The sequence below is a fragment of the Perca fluviatilis genome, chromosome 1 (assembly GCF_010015445.1).
Source record: "Perca fluviatilis chromosome 1, GENO_Pfluv_1.0, whole genome shotgun sequence".
Classification (NCBI taxonomy): Eukaryota; Metazoa; Chordata; class Actinopteri; order Perciformes; family Percidae; genus Perca; species Perca fluviatilis.
Window position 1 is genome coordinate 41,850,979 of NC_053112.1, and position 20,290 is coordinate 41,871,268.

At 39.5% G+C, this 20,290-nt stretch overlaps 1 protein-coding gene across 5 annotated transcripts in view; it reads right to left on the reverse strand.

Moving 5' to 3' along the window:
- Nucleotides 1-2,710: 2,710 nt before the first annotated feature.
- Nucleotides 2,711-20,290, reverse strand: part of LOC120565568 (glutamate receptor 2-like) — a 124,093-nt gene continuing 106,513 nt past the window's right edge. For 2 of the 5 annotated variants that reach the window (XM_039811464.1, XM_039811457.1), the window contains exons 18-20: nucleotides 16,710-16,844; nucleotides 10,687-10,862; nucleotides 4,121-4,257 (exon numbers count right to left, since the gene is read on the reverse strand). In XM_039811464.1, coding sequence (XP_039667398.1) covers nucleotides 10,692-10,862; nucleotides 16,710-16,844 — 306 coding nt within the window. In that variant the 3' untranslated portion in view covers nucleotides 4,121-4,257; nucleotides 10,687-10,691. Of the gene's footprint in view, nucleotides 4,258-10,686; nucleotides 10,863-16,709; nucleotides 16,845-20,290 lie in introns of those variants that run through there. The other 3 variants (XM_039811482.1, XM_039811474.1, XR_005640270.1) reach the window with 3 other exon arrangements.

The window sequence follows — 20,290 nt, forward strand, 5'->3', positions numbered from 1 at the left end:
CTTGATATTAACATAATGAACATCTCATGATAATTACCACATGTGGTCATTGCAAAAATGACATGAGTCCATGAAAAGAAATGGAAGTAGCGGTAGACACCTTGACATTTTCAGCTTCACTTAAACGTCTCGGCCATTTGTCGTGTTGTAGGAGAAGCTTTGTCAGCTAACTGGCTAGCTTCTAACTAACAGCACAAAGAACAGCCTCCTGGTGAAAGGAAATAGCTGACTTGAGTTCTTAAAAACATACACTATACATAACAAGAACCACATTATTACTGTAATTAATATTGTTAATATTATTATTATTACTATCATTATAAACATTAAATGCAGCCAGGCTGACAAGTTCATCTGAAAGAAAAAACTCAAAGTGACATGCAAACATTGCCGTCCTGTCTTTGTCCTCTCTCCGTCTTTGTGACCGTCCTCGGTGCAGTGTATTTATTAAAAGGAAAGTCTTTTTTCACAGTTTCTCGTCCGCCTCACAGCCGTGAGAGCTCCTATTGGCTCAGGTTTCAGAATCAGCAGCTGCCATTGGCTGAGCATGGAGAGCCTGATTGGTTTTCAGTCTGTTTGGCACATCATCCAGTTGGCTTCAGAACTCGTATGGCAATACTATGTGCATGTGCACTTGCAAATGTTAGGGCAGAAGTGTTTATGATGAGTGATCAGTCCGTGTGTGCTGATGTTCTGTGTGTCTGTGTGTGGACTGACCTATAGACAGGGCTGGGCACCATGGCAACATGGATCTCAACTACTAGATTTAAATCAGCACTCCGCCAATTTAGTCCTCATCAGCATGTGAAAACAGTTGTATATGTCTTGTGTTGTATATGCATGTCTTCTGACTACAAATTAATTGCTGAAATATGTGCATCTGATTGTTCCATTTATTCTTGAGATATAGAAAGAAATGCCCTGGATGGATGCTTTAAGGGTAGACATGTCTGGATCTCTCACTAAGAAATTCTGAGTGTGTTCATTTATCTTCTTTTTGATCCTCTCGTTATTTAATGAGGATAGGGCATTTTCCCATAAGGTCAAGTTTTCCTGAAGCTAACTGGGACTCTAAGGCCTGGATTTCCTGATTCTGTGTTTAATTTAAATGATATATATTTAGATTGGTTCATTATAGATCCTTTACAGCATCCCAGAGAGAATGGGCGATCAACAGTATTGGTTTGAATAAAGTCAGCTAACTCTACTGAAAGATGAAATTTGAATTTTTCATTTTGTAAAAAGAGAAAACTTAAAACGACAATTTGTAGGGTGCATAAGACAGCACTTTAACTGCAAAGTGCCAGCTGCTGTATATATATGATGATCAAATAGAGCTGCAGAGGCCATTTGAAATAAAGAAATGTTGACGAGGCTCAAACAGGAAGATCAAAAACGCCACAGCTCTCAGACCACTATTGCAAGGTACTAGATGATGGTTATTGATGAGACTACAGAAGGCCTGTGCTACAGACCAGGGGCATAGATAGAGAGTGATGGGCAGTCAGGAAGGCTCATACAGTACTGGGTTGGATTGTCTGACTGGAGGATTGTGTGTTTGTTGAGCTAGACTAGGGATTTACATGAGTAGTCCTGTCTTGTTTTTATTCTCATCCTCATGAAATACAGTTTCCATTCTACGTAACATTGCACTTTCACCCATTCGCTCAGCTCAGGTAAAAGCCTAACCAGGGACTGCCTCAGCCTGACACTATATGCATTACATCAGTTGCATTTCTTCTTACTGTGTTACAATGTTTCTCTGTGCTGAGCCTGTTCAACACATTAAGGTGCACTGCGTGCATTCAATATCAATGTGGGTTCTGGGTGAGCAGTGCTGTAGCATTCTTAATAAAGCATACTGCTGGCTGCAGGCCAAACACACTCAGTCATTGCCTAAAAGATACGTGAGAAGCATATTTAACATGTCAACTGCAACGTGAAAGTACTGATATTAGCAAATCTAAAGACAGTATAAACTTCCTGACAGTAGCTATCTTGTGTATTTTTCTGGGACCATATTGCCACTTATCCACACAACCTGTCCCCTCGCTCTTTCCATCCTCCTCATTGCCCCAGTCCAAATATTTGGACACTTTCTGAATATTGTGAATGACAGAACAATAACTGATATCTAGGCTGCCAGACTACAACAGATGCCTTTGTAGCATGTGTCAATCTTTGTGAAAAAGTGCCAGTCTCATGCACGCCTGATGTAACAGATACCTTTACAATTTGAATAAAATAAAGCTGTCCACACAAATCTATTTTCCTTATGCTAATCTTCACAGCCAATGTAGACACTGATGGAGGAATAACTGCTGTGTCATCACACTTTCACTGCACGGCTCGAGCAGACAAGTTGTTGCACACTTTGAACACACTTTGTGTTCACTGATGGGGACTTATTTCAGGTCTAGTGTCTGAACCTAGACTGAGCCTAGGTAAAATCTAACTACTACTACTAAATCCATTAACGCTATAGTGCGTCGTTTCTGTCTCCCCCATGAGGAATTCTAAGTAATGACAACTAAACTGTATGGGCGTCCACATGATACAAGCCTTCCTTGATCGCCCCGTCCTCCACACAGTTGCTAGAAGGATTAAAAAAACATGGACTCTTCAGAAGAGGTAATTATCTTCACTCGAGTTTCTGCGCAGGAAAGTCGCCGGACGACACAATCTTCTGAACATAGTCATACTGAGAAATACATAGAGAGTTGTGTGGAGCTGATAGTCTTAATTAGCTTTGTAGCAACTCATTTGGCAATGGCTTGAATGTAACGGATGTTCATTAATATCAAAAAGTTACGCACTAGAGCTTTCAATGTAATGCTGTTAACACTGGATAATAAAAACTGACTTCACGCGACCTATAAGTGCTATAATATCCTTCTGCCATGTGACTATCATATGGTAGAAGAGTGTTAAGCATAAACGACAGCCACATGTAGACTAGTGAGTCAAAGTCATTTACAGTAATACTTAAGTTTAAACACCACAAAACATATTAATAGGATGCTGTTAATATCGTAAGCACAGCAGTAACACCATTAACCAAATGCTAACTTATCAAATAAAGTAGTACATTTGTATCTGAATACTCGTAAAGTTAATGTTTTTGAGCATTTGTTTGATAATTCAGTCCATATACAGAACAAGTGATTTATCATAAAAAGGTAAAAGAATTATGTGTTTGTGATGGCTTACGTGTTTTTGTAGAAAAAAAGAGTCAAACTAGTGCAGTCGATGTGTTGTTATTGTCAGCGTCCACAGGTTGCATATAGTGATGTTTTTTGATGTGACCACTGTGTGTCAAAGTCAGAAATGCTCAAATCCTACACAAGGGGGCTTTTAAATAAATTGGGATTATTTTGTATCAACATACACTTTGACTCGTTTTTGCCCATCCCTGTGTATAGTGTGTGTGTGTGTGTGTGTGTGTGTGTGTGTGTGTGTGTGTGTGTGTGTGTGTGTGTGTGTGTGTGTCAGTCCATGCATCTCTTGGGTTAGGTAAGTCTCTACTTATTAGGGATTCTCAGCTAGCAATAAGGAAAAAATTAAGAACAATAACATCATTATTTGCTATTACAATTACTATTATTTCATGGATGCAATTTTTCAGGATGTCAGGTTTTGTTCATAGCACTCAAACTCATTTAAACCAAGATTATGCTTTTATACCCACAATTCCTGATCCCATCCCTGATTAATGTTGTTATTGCGTTAACGTCAGCATCACTGTTGCCCTTACTTTCTATAGCCTCCATGGCAAAAATCTACAAAACAATGATGTGTGTTTGTTTAGAAAACTGTCCACTGTGCTTGATTGTTTTTCATGAATTGTAAATGAGCAGCAATCGTTCTCGCTGATGGTCGAGTGATTCACTAGGCAGGTCTTTGCTAAAGCCTGACAGCCAAGTGGAGGGAGGACAACATATGTCCAGTCTTAGAGATCCTCAGAGAGATAGGATTGGCTAAACTCCGGGATGCAAATCAGGGCAGTTTACCCACGGTGAGCGGTAATTGGTCACCGAAGGAAATGACGAGCATTTCCACTCACTTTCAGAGGGGGAGGGGCGATGTGTGTTGATTGGCTGTAAGGCACTGGCTCGGGTGTGGTCAGGAGAGATCAGTCATGCTGAGGCTCATGGGTAATCCTGGACGGAGGTAAGCCACCGGGACACGACCATTCTCACCGGTCGATCCTGTGATGGATAGACGAGCTTTGGAGCGCATTGCATCTGTGAATTTCATCTGTACAAGGAAAAGACATGTTAACCATGCTCTGACAGAACATGAAACTTGAAAGAATGGTTCATTGTTTTGGGAGATATGCTCATTTGTTTTCTTTATAAGAGTGACATGAGAAGATTGATATCAATCTCGTGTCAGGAAGAAATGTGAAAATGTCAATTTGTGGTTTCAGGAGGAGCATGTTTCCTAAAATGTTGAACTGTCCTTTAAAATCATTATCAACCCTGTGATAAAAAAGGGCTAATGTGGCACGAGACCATACTGTAGAATAGAAAGGTATCTCCTTTTGATGACCTTTGAGAATATGGCATGAAACGGGAGCATCCTGAAAGTAATTATCACACAAAGCAGTCTGTCAGTACACTGCAGACTTTGGTTTTTAGTATTGTTCAGACCTTACCTGCACCAGCCAAAGTCTTCATTTCAGTATTTCATTACTGGATTGTTGCCACCAGATTTCCAAATGACTTATTTATTCTGATAGTGTTGCTGTGACCTGCGTGGTTCAGACTTAAAGTGATGGTTCGGAGTAATTCACCCTAGGGTCCTTTGCACCATGACCTCGAGCCAGACACCCCCTAGAAGCTTTTTTCACCTGGGTTGAACATTGGGAGAGTTAGCGTAGAGTAGCGTTATCAGCTGAATAGCTTAGCGCAGGGGCTAATGGACCCACGTTTGTATCTCGTAAGTTACCCCACTAATAATGCCCAAGTATGATACCAAACGTCTACATGTAGTACAAATAGGTTATGCACTCATAAAACGATGGATTGGAAAGTTTGTAAGTACACCAGAAGTTTATGTAAATAACACTTGCCTGCTGGCTTCTGCTCTGGCTGCTGTTGCTGCTGTAAGACGAGTGCTTAGGGCCGTCTACAAATTACAACACCGAAAAGAGATGCAACAAAATATTTTTTTAATTTAACTTTTTTTAAAGTAAGTGCTGTTGTATAACGCGCAGGAGACAAGTAATAATTGAGGTAAGTTTGGAGACATTACCTTATTTAATCATTAAATTAATAAGTATTTTTGTTGTATCTCTTTTCAGTATGTAATTTGTAGACGGCCTAAGAACTGTCTACTCGGGTAACAGCAGCAGCAAGCAGCACAAGAAGCTGAAGAGCAGTGTTCATAAACTTCTGGTGTACTTACAAACTTTCCAATCCATCGTTTTATGAGAGCATAACCTATTTGTACTACTTGTAGACGTTTGGTATCATTTCGGGCATATTTAGTGGGGTAACTTACGAGATACAAACGTGGGTCCATTAGCCCCTGCGCTAAGCTATTCAGCTAATAACGCTACTCTACGCTAACTCTCCCAATGTTCGACCCAGGTGAAAAAAGCTTCTGGGGGAGTGTTTGGCTCGAGGTCATGGTGCAAAGGACCCTAGGGTGAATTACTCCGAACCATCACTTTAATGGCATGTCTGAAACACGCTGTGGTGTCATCAGGTTTGAGTAAATGTTTAATTCCATATTCCAGGATTTTCAATCAGCACTATAAGACTCATCCCTTAATCAAGTTTCATAGTTTTTAGTGTGAAAACACATTCGTCGTAGGGCTGCACGATATATCTTTTCAGCATCGACATTGTGATATGCGCATGTGCAATAATAAACGCTGGACATGCCATGTCAAGTCAGGCAAATAAACTCAAACACGTCATGTTTTAACTTTTTTGCTGCTTCATACATAGAAAAAGAAAGCTAGCGTGAGTAGGCAGCCAGGAAAGACACAGAGGTGAAACTGAAAATAATCTGGTAATTATTGGATGAAATTCTGTGGTCTATCAGTGTAGTGTATGGGAATATTGCATTTTAAAGGATTTTTGCTTCAATGTAACAAGACAAACAAAACATACCTGTCTGGTTATTTAATCTATGAACATTCAAACATTTCTATCTTTCCTATGAAATGTACACTAGCTCAATATATTGTTTTCCAGTATAAAATTAAATACACCATGACTAGGGCTGGGTACTGAATTCAATACTTTTTAGGCACAGACCGAATTGCCTCTAAAGTATCGAGTATCAAAAAATGCCTCATCATTCAAAACCCAATTTCAGTACCTAAGGAGTAAATCAGCATCAATGAGCCAATCAGCATGTATCATGCTTCTACCAAGATGTCTGTGATTGGCTGTCTAATGTTACACGTCGTAGAGACACGCAGGAAAAACTCGTTACACAGAGACGGCACACGAAGTCGGAGCTGAAAAATAAATAAAAAGGTTTTTGCCGTAATGTGTAATGTCATTTCTTTTCGTTTTATAAAATTAGTATCTACAAAAGTATTGTTTAGGAACCGGTATCAAAGTCACGTATTGGTCTCGGTACCAGCATCGAAAATCTTTGAACGATACCCAGCCCTAACCATGACAGAGTATCTTTTCACATCACACACACTCATTTTGCAGCTCTTTGTAATGTGGTCATTGCAGAGATCATTTTCATTCTTCACAATTAGTTAAATAATAAATACATGTTGCCTTTGTAAATTGTTTTAGCTTATAGGTCACTAAATGTAGCAAGACATACTGTAGCATTATGTAACAAATGAATGGATAATGTGTGTAAAAGCAATGTATTGGGTTATGTTTGCATGTTGCAGTATGGCCAGGAGTGTAGAGAGACATTGGAGGCAAATCAAATCATCGAGAAAGGAACATTGATTTATGCGAGTATGAATTCTGGTTTGGAGGAAAGAAACTTCTCACATTATCTCCTTGTTAAGATCCATTGCTATGGTGACTGATGCTGCTACATCATCTTGTGCTTGAATGTGCTTTTGTCATTTTATGACTATGGTTTCTGTTCCCTGAAGGAGATAAAACAATAATAATACATATAGTATAGGATATCACATCTTTGTGTGGCCTATGGTGGTGTACCTCATTCCTCTCCTTCAGGAATCATTATATACATCATTGCATTCCTTTTCAGTTAATTCACTCGGTACAACACATATAATATGGGATATATATTCTCGCCCCGCAGAGAAGCCACAGAGGAGGTAAATCTTTAACACATGCATTGTACACCAAGCGGAAACAAATAACCCTGTCATTTAAAAAGCTAAACAGAACAAAACCAATTGAGAACAATTGGTTTCTACACAAATATCACTCACTGATACGCCTTTTAGCATTCCCTTGATGTTGCCCTTGTTTGGTGTGCCCTCACACCATGAGGCAATAGAAGACCTTTGCTGATACAAGCCAGGGAAAGCCAATGCTTGGACAGGGGTTTTCCCATCCCCATAAAAACAAATACATGGTCACATAAACACACTGCACTTAATTTCAGAACTAAAGCATTATGTATTAGAACAGGGAATTTTCCCTGGATGTAAACCGACACTGCCGAAATTATCCCACATCTGAGCCACCAACAATAGGTGCAACCTGCACTCTCACCAGAAAGAAACTCGCAGGTCTAAAGTGGGGCTCCCTCCTTTTTTTAAAACAACAAAATTACCTTTGTTCACCTCAAAAAAGGGAGAACCGTCGTTTTGCTTTTTTTCTCAGCCTTGTCCCCAAACTGTGTTGTTGACACAGACACAGTTGTCATAATTGAAACTGTAACTAATAACCTATTACAACTGTTCTCTCTGAACTGAAAGACAATTGGGAAACTGCCAAGTGTTGGAAACAACTTGTGTGGTCAACATTTAACAATTCCATTTAGGACCTAAAACATGGGACAATAAGTGCATTTAGGTGCAAAAAGAAGGAATTGTAAGACTGTGTTAGGGGATGTTAGGGTCAATAGACTTTCAATCCAAGTTTGTAGCATGAGCAGAGGGCCCAACAAAGCCTGTCTGCTCTTGGTAATTCTATTCTAGCTGCATTTCCAAAAAAAAAAAAACCTAGTTCTGGTAAGCATAGCCTGGAGAATTGACCAAACCCACTTTTTCAGCTCCTCAATCAAAATACTGTCCATAACTGGGATTGTGACCCAGGTTTGTAGTTGTTTATTCCACAATGAAGTCAACTCCAAGACTTAGTCTGGGAACAGAGGCAGGGGTTCCTAACTGCTGTTGGCTCAGGGGGAGGGAAAACCATGTGAACTTTTACAGCTTCTTAGCCAGCAAAGGAGATGTCTACTCCAATGCCAGTATCTATGCTACCCAACAGTACACGTGTCCCCCCATTCCAGGGTCTAGTGTTGGAGCAGACCCCAGACAGACCAGACAGTACTAGTTGTGAAAAATGTAAGCTGATTCTGAGCACTTATACTAGCTGTGGCTGTTTAACTCTGTAGGGTCAGGTGTTACTAGCTTAGAAAGCCTAACGAGCCCAGTTTATAAAAGACCCATATCGCTTAACCAAATCATTCCTCAGGAAAGCGAAGTCTGGAACTCTTACAAGTTCAAAAGAGGAAGTGGAAGAGTTTGTTAAGAAAACCTTCAGCGACCCTAGAGACATTCCTTTGGCAGATAACAGCCTTTGCACCGTCGATAGGCCAACAAAATCACTCAGCACTGAAGCCCCATCCTGGAGGGAGGTCCAGGAGGTCGTCTTAAGAAGTATAAGTAGATAGGTAGTAGAAGTATAAATGTGCAGCTTGACCCTAACACACATCACCACAGGTCATCTGCCTCTAAGGTGTGAATAGAGCGTCTTCAAACAGGCCATGCAGGCTGTGATATCCCACACTGTATGTATTTTAACGAGTTAATCAACTCAAAGGGAACAGGGCTATTTATCATTGTTATACAGTGGTGTTGCACTTTCATTTGTTCTATCAACATGTCCAGTGTTTGATGCTGCTACCAGTCCAAACCATCCCATCTTTAAAATTAAACCATGGGCTAGTTGCGCAGCCAATTGAACGCTGCTATTACAACGTACGTTTAGTCTATCAGCTAAACAACTTTATCACGTCCGTAATATAACGTAATCGTAATACTCAGCAATGCCTAGCAAACCTAAATTATCTTTCAATACAGCTTTTTGGAGGAAAAAGTCCGTAAAAGGACTGGACATGTCTGTCATTTTATAAATTTAGAACATAACCGTCCCATAAAATGTTTGTAGTCATTGCAGTAGTAGACTTATTTGTTGCTTTTTTAAACGATTTTTCAAGCTGTATGTAACCATTTTCGTTCATAATCTCAAATAAAAGCAGACATGTAAAATAATTGTGGGGTCTCCAAAAATAGCTGTGGTGACCAGCTGATTAAGGCCTTGTAACACCCAATAATGTAATAATTTCCTGAAATGTAAGAACAAAAATAATAAAACCAAATAATGTAATAACTTTACCAATAATGTAATACAATGACCTGACTGATATTGTAATAACATTTTCCAGGTGGGTCATTATTTCCCCAAAACGTGTAATCATTTTGATGCATAATGTAATAATGTAAAAAAAGTATGCTCTCTTATTGAAAATGAATGTATGTATATATTGATATGAAATGTCAATACATATGGCTAATGCTTGGTGGCTAAAATGTATGGTAACGTTATCAAGTTACAACAACGTTCAACACGCTCATAGTTATTTTGAGTATGACTCAGCCCCGACCAGCAAAGTAATGGTAGTCTCCCAGCATGGGGGAAGACAACCCGGTGCTTACAAAAATCATAGAGGAGACGCTGACATGTGAAATACATTGTGATATTCTGCTTTTAGCTGGCTAATGTTTAGCTTGCTTGCTTGCTAATCGGTCAACTACCATCACAAATAAAATCAAAATATTTTAGAATGTATAAATATTTTCTATCTCATATGAAAAACATGAAATGAATAACTGTACTAAACAAAATGTAAATAAAGCTTATACATTCACTTGTCAATAAACAGATACAATTTCTTCGGTCATAGTTTAGCAGTGAAGACAACAATTCTCGTGATCCCACCCAACTTCACAACGTCATCAATAAGACTGTGTTTCGATTGAGAGACGCCTATTGTATCACTATGTATCTAGTGCAAATGTTATTACATTTTCAGGTATTACATTATTGGGTGTTAGAGGCCTCTGTACTTCGTTTTAAAAGAAATATTATTTTAATTTACTAATGATCTCCTCTTTGATCTTGCCATTTATTTTATAGCTAATAGTCACTGCCATTAAAACTAAACAGTTCCTTAACAGCCTACAAAAAAAGGAGCATTTGCGCCACTGGACGACACAGGGAATTTTGAGTTCCATTGATGGTAGCTTAACGACAATCAAACACAGGTAAAGTGAAGCACAAAGGTTAAGAAGTTAAAAAAGTTTGCCTTTTTAGATCATTGAGGTCCAATGAAAATGCAGTTTGCATTTGAAGCGGTTATGCACCACCATAATGTGAATGCAGCTGTTAGATGGTATGGTATGAATGAATGCCAGTTAAAAGTTCTTTGTCTAAACATTGTCTATGACTGTGAGGTGAGAAAGGTTTTAGCCATCAATCATCACTCTCCTACCCGAGTTAGATCTTGACACTCTCAATGCCGTAAACGTTGTAGCCCTCTTTATACGTGGCGTAGTTTGGCTGGTGGCTGGGGGACAGCAGGTTGAAGGTGGGGGCATGTTGAGGAGAAGACAAAGTGTGTGTGTAGTTTCCTGTGTGCTGGGGGGACGACAAGGTGTTGGCTGCCACCTTCATAACAAAAATAAAGTAATTGTTATTACTATACTGATTAACAATGATGAGTCTTTTGCTGTGTGACTGATATCATTACTGATTCACATGACAACAATAGTTTGAATACTGATAGCACCAATAATAGATAACTGCAAAAGCAATACGGGTGTGCATTACAAGAGAGGGAGAGAGCGTGAGAGAGAGAGAGAGAGAGAGAGAAAAAGAGAGAGAGAGAGAGAGAGAGAGAGAGAGAGAATAGCCTTTCATGGTCTGTCTACATGTGAAAAATCTTGTTACTCTTTTTATACAGTAAATAGCAACAGCATGTGTGTGTACTCCAAGGCCCAAATATCATGCTGAAAATACAAAAAATAATATAATTATAATTACATTGTGACAGATTGATAACTGTCTGTTAAACTCAGACAAAACTGAAGTCATTGCACTTGGCCCCAAACACCTCCGCTGCTCATTATCTTAAGACATAGTTCCTCTGGATAGCATTGCCTTGGCCTCCAGCACCACCATAAGTAGGGTTGGGTATCGTTTGGTTTTTTTTCGGTTCCGGTGCTAAATCGATACTTTTAAAACGGTTCCGGTGCCTAAACGGTGCCTGAATCGGTACTTTTCAATAAAGTAAAAAAAAAAATAAGAAAAAAAATAAGGGTAGTAAACAACAGTCAGTGACTTGTTTATTGCTAAGGACATGGTCAAAATTAAAGATTTAATAATAATGTAATAACTATAACAATAACAATAAGTTATTTCACCAGTAAATTGCTGTTGAACCCCAGATGGGAAAAGGGTATTTTACAATTACTGTGAATGCACCACGAGGCTACCTGTTTTAAGTGAATGCACCGTCTGTGTTGTTTAATTCCGACAACGGCAGCTGCAAGTGAACGCACCGTCTGTGTTGTTTTAATTCCGACAACTGCAGCTGCAAGGCTGCGCGCACCGTCTGTGTTGTTTCATTCCGACCATATAAACATATTGTATATCTATGAATTGCGACAACGGCAGCTGCTGCTGCGCTGCAGAGCAGACTGTTACATCCCGCTGTTGAAGTCCTCCACAGTGAAATACAGGCACACTTTACACTGTTTAACGTTAGCTGTCAACATTTTACCGGTGTTTAATCCAGCTGCTAGCTAAAGGTAGGCTAACGTTACATGCTGTCAGGTGTAGTGTAAAGTCAAGCACCGAAATGAGGCACCGAAATTTTCGTTCTTATTCGGTCTCGTTACTACCGTTTACGTCGGCACCGGTTCCCTATTGGCACCGAGTTTCGGTACCCAACCCTAACCATAAGGAATCTCTGAGTTATTTTTGATCAGGATATATCCTTTATTGCCCATTTAAAAGAAACTTGTTATCACCTGCGTAACATCACAAAAATTAGGCACATCCTGTCTCAAGACAAAAAAAGTAGCAAATGCATTTCTTACTTCAAGGCCGGACTATTGACATTCCTTATTATAAGGCTGCTCATATATAAGTCCCTTAAGACTCTCCAGCTTATCCAGAATGCTGCAGCGCGTATAACGACAAGAACTAAGAAAAGAGATCATATTTCTCCTGTATTAGCTTCTCTGCATTGGCTTCCTGTAAAATCCAGAATTTAATTTAAAATCCTTCTCCTGACCTACAAAGCTCTAATGGTCAGGCACCATCATATCTTAAAGAGTTCATAGTACCTTATTGTCACACTAGAGCACTGTGCTCCCAGAATGCAGAGTTACTTGTACCAGCCCCCAGTCTGGGTTCGGGAGGCAGACACTGTCTCCACATTTAGAATAGAATAGAATAGAATAGAATAAGCTTCAAATTCTCCTCTTTGATAAAAGCTTATAGTTAGGGCTGGCTCAGGTGTGCCTTGGACCAGCTCTTAGTTATGCTGCTATAGTTTTAGACTGCTGGGGTACTTCCTATGACACACTGAGCTCCTCTCTCTCTCTCTCTCTCTCTCTCTCTCTCTCTCTCTCTCTCCATCTGTGTGTATCCAAGTCCCATTAATGCATTAATGCATGTAACTTAGTTACTAATTTCTTCCTTGGAGTCCTTATGCCTTCTCATCTCGTAGATTTCCTTAGATTGTGGCGGCACCTGCTGCAGTGGTCCTGCTTGATGCCCACTTCCTAAAGCTATTATTATTTTATTTTTCCGTTATCGTTACTGGTATTATTGCCATTAATATTGCTACTATTCATATCAATATATCCACTTCTTTATTAATTATTAGTCAAATTTCTATTATTATATAGTTGTTAATATTATTATTGTGGTTGCTGTGCATCTCTCTCAAGAGATGATGACGCAAATAATAAATTGAACAATTGAAGCTAATAATCAATTAGACTAAGTGGAGTGTTTCCTGACCGAGAGACATAGAATGCATTGTGTATAGTTTCCTCAGAACAGGATCTGATTGTCTTAAGGATATATGTTCTCTTTCCTTTACATATCAACCAGAACTCATGGCTCATCAAGCCAATCTAAAGCGTTTTTTCCTCCATAAGACCGAAGTTCTGTATTCTGAAGATTCCCGTGAGGGTTTGAACATTAACAATTAGACTTCAATGAACAATAATAAGAAAGTGTATATACGTATGTATATGTCAGCGTCATACTACAGCAACCTTATGTTTTCTGATCCTGGTTAAAACCTGTTATTTAGTTGTATAGTTATATTAGTAATCTTCAAGTATTGAAGATATGAAAAGTGTCTTGTAAGCTTTTTAGAGGTTTAATTTGTGTTGCTGATTTAATCATGTTTTGAATTGTTCTGTTTTAACGGCCAGAGAGAAGAAAAATCCTCTCCTCACCTTATAGAGAAAAGGAAACCGCAGCTATACAACTAATGTGGTTTAGTATTCATGCAGATAAACAATAAATACATAACCATAAGTCGGTCATGAAATGGTTTACAAAGATGCGTCACACAAGAGTCTACATTACATAGTTAATTTTTTATGAAAGGAGGCAGGGTTCAAACATAGGGGGCGGGGCAAACCAGCAATAATAAAAAAGGAACTTTCTGCTGACTGCATTATGCCTCACACAAGAGTCTACGACAAACAGTTCATGAGTTATGAAAGGGGCGTGGCTGAAGTACAGGTGCATGGCTGAAGTATAGGGGGCAGCACGAGACAAACATTTTGTTGCTCAATATCAACTGTAGACCACACATTATACATTTCATGTAAAACGAATTATGTATGTTATATATCTGACTTCCTGTTGCCAGTAGGTGGAGCTTCGACTACGAGTCAATGTGGCATGTAGATGTCCTCAGGCATATCAAGCATGAGAAATTTAGGGCAGATTGGATAATGTACATTCAAGATACAACAACTTCCTATTTCATGCATCATGTCTGCGTCGCCGACAATTCGCTGTTCAATAAAAAAATTTAAAATAAGGCTTTCCTGAACACTTTTGAGTTGGATCTGGTCAAGCTGCTAGGAAGAGGACATTAAAGTATGACTGTAACTTCCTGTTGCCAGTAGATGACGCTATGACTATAACTCTATATTGTTTGTATATGTCCACAGGCCATGACTCTTATCAAGCATTAGAAGTTTGGGTCAGATTGGCCCATGTACAGTCTAGTTAGAAACCGCTTTGTGTTTGGCAGTGCAACACTGGAAATTCGCTGCCTTGCCACACCCACACTGTATGACAAAAAAATGAAAAGCTTAGTAATTTAGCTTTGCAAAGGTCTTTAGCTTGTACTGACCAATTCTGAACTGAATTGGGTTAAATCTATAAAAGTAAAGTTAAAGTACAACCCCTGGAAATGGTAAAAAATATCAAATAATGGCACAATATGTCTGACTTACTATTGGGTTTAGATCTTCAACAGGGGGTCCGGGACCCCTAGGGGGTCCTCAGAGTCACTGCAGGGGGGCCTCCAAATTATTGATATTATTATTTGAAAGTTTTTTCAAAAAATTAAAGTCTTAGTCTAGATGAATCCAACATATTATTAGCAAATATAAATCCCCACTGCTTACTGGCCTATAGGTAAGGTAATCACTGAGATAGCCACCCACAGACACAGTTCATCCTAACAATTCACTGTGCCACATTTGTTGTTTAACATTAAAAGATAATTTATAAAATCATGCTGACAGTTATTATTTTAATAGCTTAGTATTCTATGCACTATAAATGTATGTATAAAGGCTTTAGGCCACCCTACACTTTATTGTAGGCCCAGTTTAATATGCAACTTCATTTTTTACAATATTAGTAGTAGGGGGTCCCTGCTCCGTCTCTTTCAGTTAAGGGGTCCTTGGTTTTAAAAAACGTTGAAGAACCCTGGTTCGGGGATGGCTCCAAAAGGCATTTTTTGTGAGTCTAGAGGTAATGACAAAGAGTGATGACAAACCTATTGAATCTCTCCCCTCTGGCAGGAGGCTGCAGTCCATCAGGACCAAAACCTCACTCTACAAGAACAGTTTCTTCCCGACTGCAGTGGGTCTCTTCAACAAGGCCCGGGACCCCCAGACAGAATCTAACAGTCTCTCAACTCCCCCACCCTCAGTCACCACGTTACATTAATGCACATCCTGGACTATTATCCCTGACCATTGCACATATCATTTATACTGTGAACTTCTCACATCCCCTAAACAAAATGTTTGCACAACCTCGACAAACCAACTTGATTGTGTAGCAGACCACTACACAACCACTACAAATGCAATTATAGGTATAAATCTGATTCTGATTCCAAATGAATGATAATGTTGCTCTGTAACTGCAGGATGTGTAAAGAAGTAATTGTTTGCGAACAAGTGTATCATATCAACTTTAAAGGTTGATATGTCAATGTTTCCTCAGCTTCCAGGTGGCCAAAAAAACAGTTAATTTTGAATTTTTAAAGTTCATATTGGCAAATATGAAAACACTGAATCACTATCAATTCAACAGTGTCTTCCACAAACCATTCAACACCTTAACATTTCTGGTACACGCTGAAAACAGGCCCCTGTGGGGATCACTACATCAGTGAAATAGGAAAGACCCTAAACAAGAGACTGAATGACCACCAGAAACAAACACCACAAGACCAAAACCACTCACAGCACTGACTGTGAATGGGTCCAAAGGTCTTCGTGCAGAATCTGTGGATGGCTGGAGAAAGTAGTTTGTAAATGCTTCGAAGCTGACACAGAGCAAGGGAGAAGATGAAAAAAAACTTGATATAGTCTTGATATATACTGACGACAGTGACTTAACAAATGATGTTGAAATCAAGTGCGCATTGATGCTTCTGTAGCACTACTATTACGCACTATTGACATCTTGCGTCTGGTATGAGCTAGATAGTTAGCTATAACTAATGTATTCTAGTCCAGCAGCCCTGTAATAAATCCTACCTTCATGAAGGTTTTAATGTTACATTTTTGATTGAACTTTATGACCATTTTGGAGGCTGAAGTTTGTGCTGCTGTTGAATTTCATTGTGTTATACTGATGGGTGTTTCTATGATTTTGTATACCCTCTAATTGATCTAAATAGATGGATTAAAAATTAGAAACACATTTTAGTATTAAGTAAGATGCAATAAAATTCAACAACACCACAAACTACAACTAAAGGTGTACCTAATAAACTGGCAACTGAGTGTTACCTTACTTACATTAGATTGATTCACTTCTATGTGGTATGAATTTCACATATATGAAAATGCTACAATACACATCACATTAACCACAAAGGATTTAGCTTTTCTGGTTTCTGACTGGAAGGCATTTGTTTTCTAACGTAACTCATCTCACAAATTCACATAGCATTTTAGTGACATGTAGCAGATTTAAGACAGAATGTTAAACTGGCATTTGAAAATATACCTTCATTTTTTTGGCCTCAGCACGGCTCTTGTAGCAGAACTCTACCAGTGCTACCATCATGGCCAGACCCAGACCTCCAACCAATATGTAGAAGACTCCTGCTACGTTACTGAGAGACAGGGCGCTGGTCTTCTCCTAGTGCACACACACAAAGGCAAAAAAGAGGGCAGCCACCCAGTGAAAACTGTTAGTGGGGTTTGTATGTTAACAGCTTACTTTAATGACTGACACACTGAACAATTACAGCATTAAATTGGCAGCATTAAACTGAACTAACCTGTCATGTGCACACAGTTAACTCTTCATAAATACAGCTTTAGATTAGGACAGCACAGAATCACAGACAACTAGACTAAACCTGCCATTTAAACCATTCTTGCCCTTTATCAGTTTGTGTGTAAGTCTTATGTATACCCTTGTATGTACTGTATTTATGCATGTCTGACATAATTTTAGTGATGTCACTGTGTATACATGACTCGGCATTTACTTTGGTGAGTAAAAGTTATAATAAACGATAGAAACCATGGAAACTTTAGATTAATTCTTCCTAACTGCCAGAGGCAGTGGTTAACACTGGATGTTACCCATCTGGTGCTTGAACAGGTCAAGAATTTAATATCAACAGAGTCACATGTGACCTGGAATGGTGTAGGGTAGCCCCGCCTACAGAAGCCCACATCATCATCAAAGATGTCCTTTGTATCTTCTTGCAGCTAATCAGTAAATGCAGTTAAAACTAAAAGCTAACTACTAGCCCTGTAACCGCATGATAAGAGTATATGGTTTCCTCCAAGGAAAGGAGTGACCAGTGTTTTCGCCAGGAGGCTCAGCACCTAAAAGTATAGATAGATATAGGGGGCGCTACCAGTTCCCAACATGTGCATTGCACAATTTTGGCCATAAATCAATGACAGTTTGTCCAAACATTTTGCTCTGCATCAGCCAATCTGCTTGCTGCCCCCTTACAGCGAGGGACAACTAATCACTCAACGAAATCCAGACTGTTTGCTGTCCTGGCTCCTAAATGGTGGAATGAGCTCCCTATTGTCATCAGGATGGCCAAAAGCCTACACATCTTCCGCCGAAGGCTAAAAACACATCTCTTCCGACTACACCTCGGATAAACATACAAAAAAAAAAAACTTAATTGGAAGTCGCTTTGGATAACAGCATCAGCTAAATCACATGTAATGTAATGTAATGTAATGTAATGTTTTATTATGCTGTTAAAACATGTCCCCAGAATGTTTGAAAAATGTATCAATGGGGGTAATAACTTGAAACTTGGCAAGAAGTTTCTGTAGGGACATTTTGATGATAATGTGGGTTTACACAGGCAGGGTTGCCCTACATCATCGTAGGTGATATGTGTCAAATGTTAATTTGATTAAATACTCGACCTTGACCACAGCCATCATCACCGATGGATGTGGGTGTGGTCAGAAGTGTGCTTTGTTGCATCTGTAACCACACCCAGCAGTGTCACAGGGTACTGGAGAACGCCTGAACATCACTACAGCAAGGTCAAAATTTAAACCCCTGGGGATCAGCAAAAACAAGTTTTTTATTGGCTGCTGCTGAGTTGCTTTTTAGAAACCATCAGCCAAATTTAATGATTCTTTAAATATTCTGGGAACCTGCTTCATTTCCATCCAGGTTTGCTAGCTGGCAGTCTTTGCAGGATACACATGGTTACCTTGGTTAGCATGTGTGCATGATAAAAAAGCACATATACAGTATCAGTGCTCTAATCATAGACTGTAAAAATAGTGGACGTAGCAGCAGTGACGTCCACCATTGGTTTGTGGACTGCCGTTTTGAAGTCTTGAGTTTGGCAATTTGGACGTCGCCATCTTGTTTTTGAAACCGGACATGACGAATTTTGGATGAGACGGTGGGCTGGGGAGGAAGACGGCCAAGACAGTGTTGTTTATGGTTGCAAGGGCACTGAGTTAAGCTAAATGCTAAAGAGGGAAAGTTGCTGATTTTTAACACTTCCAATGTGAGTCATCCAGCAGAGTTTTACCGGGAGTTAAACGCAGACCTCCGGGTACTGGAGCCATTTATCTGCACGTACAGCAGTACAGAAAGTCTGCAGACTTTCTCTAAAGTTACCAGCTAAAGCTAGCACAGTTAAAGCTAGCAGCTTAAAGTGGCTTCAGCATTAGCTTAAGTTTTCAGACCCGGATGCTTCGTCCATTACTTTTTACAGCCTATGGCTCTAATGCTCAAAGGGGCTGGCCAAGCATATATTTGGCTGGCTTATCATGCAACACTGTGTTCAGGAGCCAGTCACATTGCTTGCGGCCTACAGTATGTTAACATTAAAATATGGCCATTAAAATAATAACATACTGGCCAGGGCTTCCCTACTTTCATACATGCTGGGTTAGCTTCCAGCGCACACTTAACACAATGAATGCATTTTAACATTGGAAGAGGGATCTTAACATGGCAGCCTATTCTTTGCAATACAGCTGCTGAGTCAGAGTCACAGTGTCTATGGCTTCCTACTTCTGTGCTCTTACTACTTGCTTATTAGAGGCTTTCCCTTACGCCACCTGAATGACTGCTGATACAAATGAATCAGTGTTTAAATTACAGGGGTCAGCGGGGACTACGCTTCCTCAAAAGAGGCCTGAGCTCCCCCGAGCAACATTTCAAGTTTTTAAGGGGTCTTGAAAAACTGACAACTATTCTAATGCTGAGATGAATGATATACGAAATGCATACAATTAAATTAAAATCTAATGTCCTGTTCTCTGTATTTTTAAAGGTCTTAACAACTCTGGCCTGGGCAGTGTGTCTGACTTCATTTTCTGTCAATAATGGCGTAACATGATTGATCTGCATGTGCAGGTACTGTGTATGATGGGTCATGGGCTGCTTTCATTAGCTGTTTTGTACGCCTATGTATGGATTTTGTTTCAATTAGGTGATTTTCAACCACCGGTCCGAGCAGTGTTATTGGCATCTGAGTGCATTCAGTTCAGCTGCCTCTCTCTCATCATTTCTGCTGTGCATTAAAGCTGAGGATCCTCTCCTATATCCTCTCCTTATCCTATAAGCTCTCTTTCATCAAAGAGTGAATACTTTACTTAGTTACTTTGTTGATAATAGAGATTAATAAGTTTACCTTTGGAATCTAATTAAAGGCTGTATTTCAGTGATGTAGGCAGTTATATGCTGGATGTAGGCTATGTTTTTTTAGCCCCAGCCCTGCGTAAGAAGAGAACCCACCCGAAAGCCAGTGTAATTCGAACACTAGCATGAATGACTCTCTATCTTACATCAGAAAAACTGTGGAGAAAAACTGTGGAGAAAAACTCAAAGGTCTCAGAGGTCCATTTACTTACTGACCTTTCAATTGCATCTGAGTCGTCATTAATGAATAGAGCTCGTTTAGTTGTCATCGTGTGACTTAAGTGTGGAAATAAGGTTAACGTTTCCCACTTATGTGATGATGACATCTGAGCCATTTCCTTTTGCGGAAGAAGACCGTGAGATGCGACTGAAAGACCTGAAAGCGGGTAAGTGGCCCTATGGGCTTAGTGTTATTCATACCAGCACAGTTCTGT